Below are 5,449 nucleotides of genomic sequence, written 5' to 3' on the forward strand. Positions count from 1 at the left end.
AAACTAATCAGTTAGCTAAACTTCAGATGTGCCTTCAGGATATTAAAACCTGGATGACCTGTAATTTTCTAATGTTAATCTCAGATAAAACTGAAGTTATTGCACTGGGGCCCAAGCACCTCCGTGACATATTATCCAAAGATATAGTTACTCTGGATGGCACCACCCTGGCCTCCAGCACCACCCTGACCTCCTGCACCACCCTGGATTACAGCATCACCCTGGATTACAGCATCACCCTGGCCTATGTCCTGCTATGTCCGGCTGCGCCCTGCTACGCCCTGCTATGCTCTGCTACGTCCTGCTACGTCCTGCTGCGTCCTGCTGCGTCCTGCTGCGTCCTGCTACGTCCTGCTACGTCCTGCTACGTCCTGCTACGTCCTGCTGTGCCTTGTAATGCCGCACAGTGCCCTGCTATGCCATGAACTAATACAAAGAACTGCTACAAACTACTATTTTTACTACTTTTTGTTATTGCCACTCTTCATTCTAACACCAAAACGGCCCGTCAGACACCGCCTTCCAAGGGCCTGGTCCTGGGTCTGGGTCTGGGTCTGGGTCTGGGTCTGGGTTTGTCCGAGGTTTCTGCCAAAAACGGACGTTTTTCCTTGCCACAGTTGCACTGTTGCTTGCTCTGGAGGAAACTACTAGAACTGTTGGGTCCTTGTAAATTCTGGAGTGTGGTCTAGACCTGCTCTATCTCTAAAGTGTCTCGAGATAACTCTTGTTATGAATTGATACTATAAATAAAATTTAATTGAAATCAAATTGAATATTTAAATACGTGTGTTTGTGTTTAATTGTTATGTATACATAACATTATGTATACTCTTTACAATTAGGGGCCGGTTGTTTTGGAGCCATTTCGTTGGTTGATCCGCGTGTGATGCTGCAGGTGGAAACGTTTATTTAAATGTGGCCTAATTGGGTCAGCTGGGTTGCGCACAGTAAGGTCCCTGGTGTTCACACGGGGGGAAATCTGTGTGTGTGTGTGTGTGTGTGTGTGTGTGTGTGTGTCCAGGAGTCGGACTAAGAACCTTATGTGGTATGGAGTCCTGGGAACCAAAGAGCTGCTGCACAGAACCTACAAGAAGCTGGAGCAGAAGGTCCTGCTGGAGGTGAGACCCGTTAATGGGGGGGGGGGGTGCATCACCCACTGTGTCCTCCTGGCTCCAGACGGGGGCCCCGGGCCCTCCATCTGGGCCTGGCTCCAGACGGGGGCCCCGGGAAAGCTCCATATGTCTAATGATTGTGTCATAACCACGAGACATTGTCCCATAGTAGAATAGTAGAGGAATTAGTGTTAACGATTGTGTGTGTGTGCGTCTCTGTGTGTGTGTGTGTGTGTGTGTGTGTGTGTGTGTCTCTGTGTGTGTGTGTGTGTGTGTGTGTGTTTCAGTGTGATGGGCGTCTGATCCCTCTCCCCAGTCTGCAAGGCATCGCCGTGTTGAACATCCCGAGTTACGCAGGAGGGACCAACTTCTGGGGAGGAACCAAAGAGGACGATGTGAGGACTGGACCTGTCCGTCTGTCTGTCTCTCTGCCTGTCTGTCTCACTGCCTGTCTAACCTGTCTGTGTGCCTGTCTGTGTGCCAGACCTTCACCGCCCCGTCCTTCGATGATAAGGTCCTGGAGGTGGTGGCGGTGTTCGGCAGCATGCAGATGGCCGTGTCCCGGGTCATCAACCTGCAGCACCACCGCATCGCTCAGGTACACCTGTCTGTCCCTCTGTCTCTCTCTCTCTTTCTGTCTGTCCCTCTGTCTGTCTCTCTGTCTGACTGTGTCTTTCTGTCTGACTGTCTCTCTGTCTCTGTGCGTCCCCGTGTCCCAGTGTCGGACGGTGAAGATCACCATCCTGGGTGATGAAGGGGTCCCGGTCCAGGTGGACGGGGAGGCCTGGCTGCAGCCTCCAGGGTACATCAAGATCCTCCACAAGAACCGGACCCAGACCCTGACCAGGGACAGGGTGAGTACTACAGAGACAGAGTACTACAGAGACAGAGTACTAACAGAGACAGAGTACTAACAGAGACAGAATACTATAGAGACAGGGTATTAACAGAGACAGAGTACTACAGAGACAGAGTACTACAGAGACAGAGTACTAACAGAGACAGTACTAACAGAGAAAGTACTAATAGAGACAGAGTTCTAACAGAGCTAGAGTACTAACAGAGACAGAATACTACAGAGACAGAGTACTAATAGAGACAGAGTTTACATGTATAAGTATTATTATTATATAACTGATGATTCCTGTAGTTACAACAGACCCTGAACGCCTCTCTGTTGTTTCTTATGTTCTCGTACATGTATAATTATTATTATTATATAACTGATGATTCCTGTAGTTACAGCAGACCCTGAACGTGTCTCTGTTTTTTCTTATGTTCTCGTACATGTATAATTATTATTATTATATAACTGATGATTCCTGTAGTTACAACAGACCCTGAACACGTCTCTGTTGTTTCTTATGTTCTCGTACATGTATAATTATTATTATTATATAACTGATGATTCCTGTAGTTGCAACAGACCCTGAACGCCTCTCTGTTGTTTCTTATGTTCTCGTACATGTATAATTATTATTATTATATAACTGATGATTCCTGTAGTTACAACAGACCCTGAACGCCTCTCTGTTGTTTCTTATGTTCTCGTACATGTATAATTATTATTATTATATAACTGATGATTCCTGTAGTTACAACAGACCCTGAACGTGTCTCTGTTGTTTCTTATGTTCTCGTACATGTACAATTATTATTATTATATAACTGATGATTCCTGTAGTTACAACAGACCCTGAACGCCTCTCTGTTGTTTCTTATGTTCTCGTACATGTATAATTATTATTATTATATAACTGATGATTCCTGTAGTTACAACAGACCCTGAACGCCTCTCTGTTGTTTCTTATGTTCTCGTACATGTATAATTATTATTATTATATAACTGATGATTCCTGTAGTTACAACAGACCCTGAACGTGTCTCTGTTGTTTCTTATGATCTCTTACATGTATAATTATTATTATTATATAACTGATGATTCCTGTAGTTACAACAGACCCTGAACGCCTCTCTGTTGTTTCTTATGATCTCTTACATGTATAATTATTATTATTATTATATAACTGATGATTCCTGTAGTTACAACAGACCCTGAACGCCTCTCTGTTGTTTCTTATGATCTCTTACATGTATACTTATTATTATATAATATAAACATATGTGATTCTGAGCGTCTGTCTTTGTGTCCACGAGGCGTTCGAGAGCACCCTGAAGTCCTGGGAGGACAAGCAGAAGTGTGAGTTTGTGCGGCCCCCCCCCCAGCCTGTCCCGTCCACTCAGCCGGAGATCGTCTCCGAGGACGAGACGTCCCTCGTCAGCGAGCTGGGACAGGCGGCCGGAGCCCTCATACACAGGTTATTAGTATTAATAGTATTAAATAATATTTATATTATTACAGCACGGTCTTTGGGACTGTGCTGTATCATATGAATTATATTTTTCACTCTTCGACCTCTCAAATGACGAGAGTTCCCGATCTTCCTCCATCCACCGCCATGTTAAACATCGTCCACATGTCTGAGCAGGACGCAGAGCGAAGACCTTTTTTACATCGCTGACACGCCCACATTTATAACTTTATCCACATAAATATTATATCAATACGTTCACAAAGGCCTTCTGGTGCCCATGAGGAGGTTATTTTATTGATAGCTAGTATCCTTTTGATGTTATGACCAATAGTTTGAGAGCTTGTTCAGTGTCTGAATAGCTGGTGACAGCAGGTTCCAGGTACAGATCAAAGAGATGACATCACAGAGATGCAAGGCTTCCTATTGGTCCTTAGTAACCAGGCAACCATACTCTGTATGTCTGTCTGTCGACATCTATCTGTCTCCCTCTCTCTCACACACACACACACACACACACACACACACACACACACACACACATACACACACACACACACACAGAAACACGTACGTCCCAAGGTCTTAAATAGGTTTTAAAGTTATATCTCTGAAGAATTAAGACACTTATTATTTATATGAAGTTTTTTTTTATATTTGCATGTGCACCAAGTACAGGCTCACTGATAACACTACTGCTGAGTTTCTAGTTGGTGTTGTTACTATGGAGATTCTTGATGTGGTTTTGTTGTGTCCCAGTATCCGAGAGGTGGCCCAGTCTCATCCCAGTCTGGAACAGGAACTGGCTCACGCCGTCAACGCCAGCTCCAAGGCCATGGACGTGGTCTACGCCAAGTCCAACACCTCGGGGGTATAAACGCCGTCTTTAGACTCTGTCCTGTCCTGGACCCTGTCCTGGACTCTGTCCTGGACTCTGTCCTGGACTCTGTCCTGACCTAGACTCTGTTCTAGACTCTGTTCTGGACCCTGTTCTGTTCTGGACTCTATCAAATCAAATACTGAACATCTGTCGCTCTATCTCTCTGTCTGTCTGTCTGTCTCTCTCTGTCCTGTTGTCCCTCCTTGTGTCTGTTTCTCTCTGTCCTGTTGTCCCTCCCTGTCTCTGTCTCTCTCTGTCCTGTTGTCCCTCCCTGTCTCTGTCTCTCTCTGTCCTGTTGTCCCTCCCTGTCTCTGTCTCTCTCTGTCCTGTTGTCCCTCCTTGTCTCTGTTTCTCTCTGTCCTGTTGTCCCTCCCTGTCTCTGTCTCTCTCTGTCCTGTTGTCCCTCCCTGTCTCTGTTTCTCTCTGTCCTGTTGTCCCTCCCTGTCTCTCTCTGTCCTGTTGTCCCTCCCTGTCTCTGTCTTTCTCTGTCCTGTTGTCCCTCCCTGTCTCTGTCTCTCTCTGTCCTGTTGTCCCTCCCTGTCTCTGTGTCCAGGCCCTGAGCTGCAGTCTGGTCCTTCAGATGGTCAGTAACGTCAAAGCTTTACTCAGCGAGACGGAGCTGCTGCTGGCTGGGAAGATGTCCCTGGTAACTGCCTGTCTCTCTGTCTCTCTGTCTGTCTGCCTGTCTGTCTGTCTGCCTGTCTCTCTGTCTCTCTGTCTGTCTGCCTGTCTGTCTGTCTGTCTGCCTGTCTGTCTCTCTGTCTGTCTGTCTGTCTGTCTGTCTGTCTGTCTGTCTCCCGGTCTGTCTCTCTGTCTGTCTGTCTCTCTGTCTGTCTGCCTGTCTGTCTGTCTGTCTGTCTGCCTGCCTGTCTGTCTGTCTCTCTGTCTGTCTGCCTGTCTGTCTGTCTGTCTGTCTCCCGGTCTGTCTCTCTGTCTGTCTGTCTCTCTGTCTGTCTGCCTGTCTGTCTCCCGGTCTGTCTCTCTGTCTGTCTGCCTGTCTGTCTGTCTGTCTCCCGGTCTGTCTCTCTGTCTGTCTGTCTCTGTGCATGTCTCTGATAAATGTTTGAGACATTTCTGTTGTAAAAAATGTTTCTAAACGTTAAAATATAATGGTCTGTGTGTGTGTGTGTGTGTGTGTGTGTGTG

The 5,449-nt window shown here is 46.4% G+C and overlaps 1 protein-coding gene across 1 annotated transcript in view; it reads left to right on the forward strand.

Annotated features, from left to right (window-relative positions):
• Window positions 1–5,449, forward strand: part of LOC117940335 (diacylglycerol kinase delta-like) — a 21,238-nt gene that overhangs the window by 14,791 nt on the left and 998 nt on the right. Inside the window, exons 11-17 of the mRNA XM_034865658.1 lie at window positions 1,022–1,118; window positions 1,400–1,507; window positions 1,597–1,710; window positions 1,832–1,966; window positions 3,270–3,430; window positions 4,184–4,295; window positions 4,858–5,045. Coding sequence (XP_034721549.1) covers window positions 1,022–1,118; window positions 1,400–1,507; window positions 1,597–1,710; window positions 1,832–1,966; window positions 3,270–3,430; window positions 4,184–4,295; window positions 4,858–5,045 — 915 coding nt within the window. The remainder of the gene's footprint in view (window positions 1–1,021; window positions 1,119–1,399; window positions 1,508–1,596; window positions 1,711–1,831; window positions 1,967–3,269; window positions 3,431–4,183; window positions 4,296–4,857; window positions 5,046–5,449) is intronic.

The sequence above is a fragment of the Etheostoma cragini genome, unplaced genomic scaffold (genome assembly GCF_013103735.1).
Source record: "Etheostoma cragini isolate CJK2018 unplaced genomic scaffold, CSU_Ecrag_1.0 ScbMSFa_2220, whole genome shotgun sequence".
Taxonomy (NCBI): Eukaryota; Metazoa; Chordata; class Actinopteri; order Perciformes; family Percidae; genus Etheostoma; species Etheostoma cragini.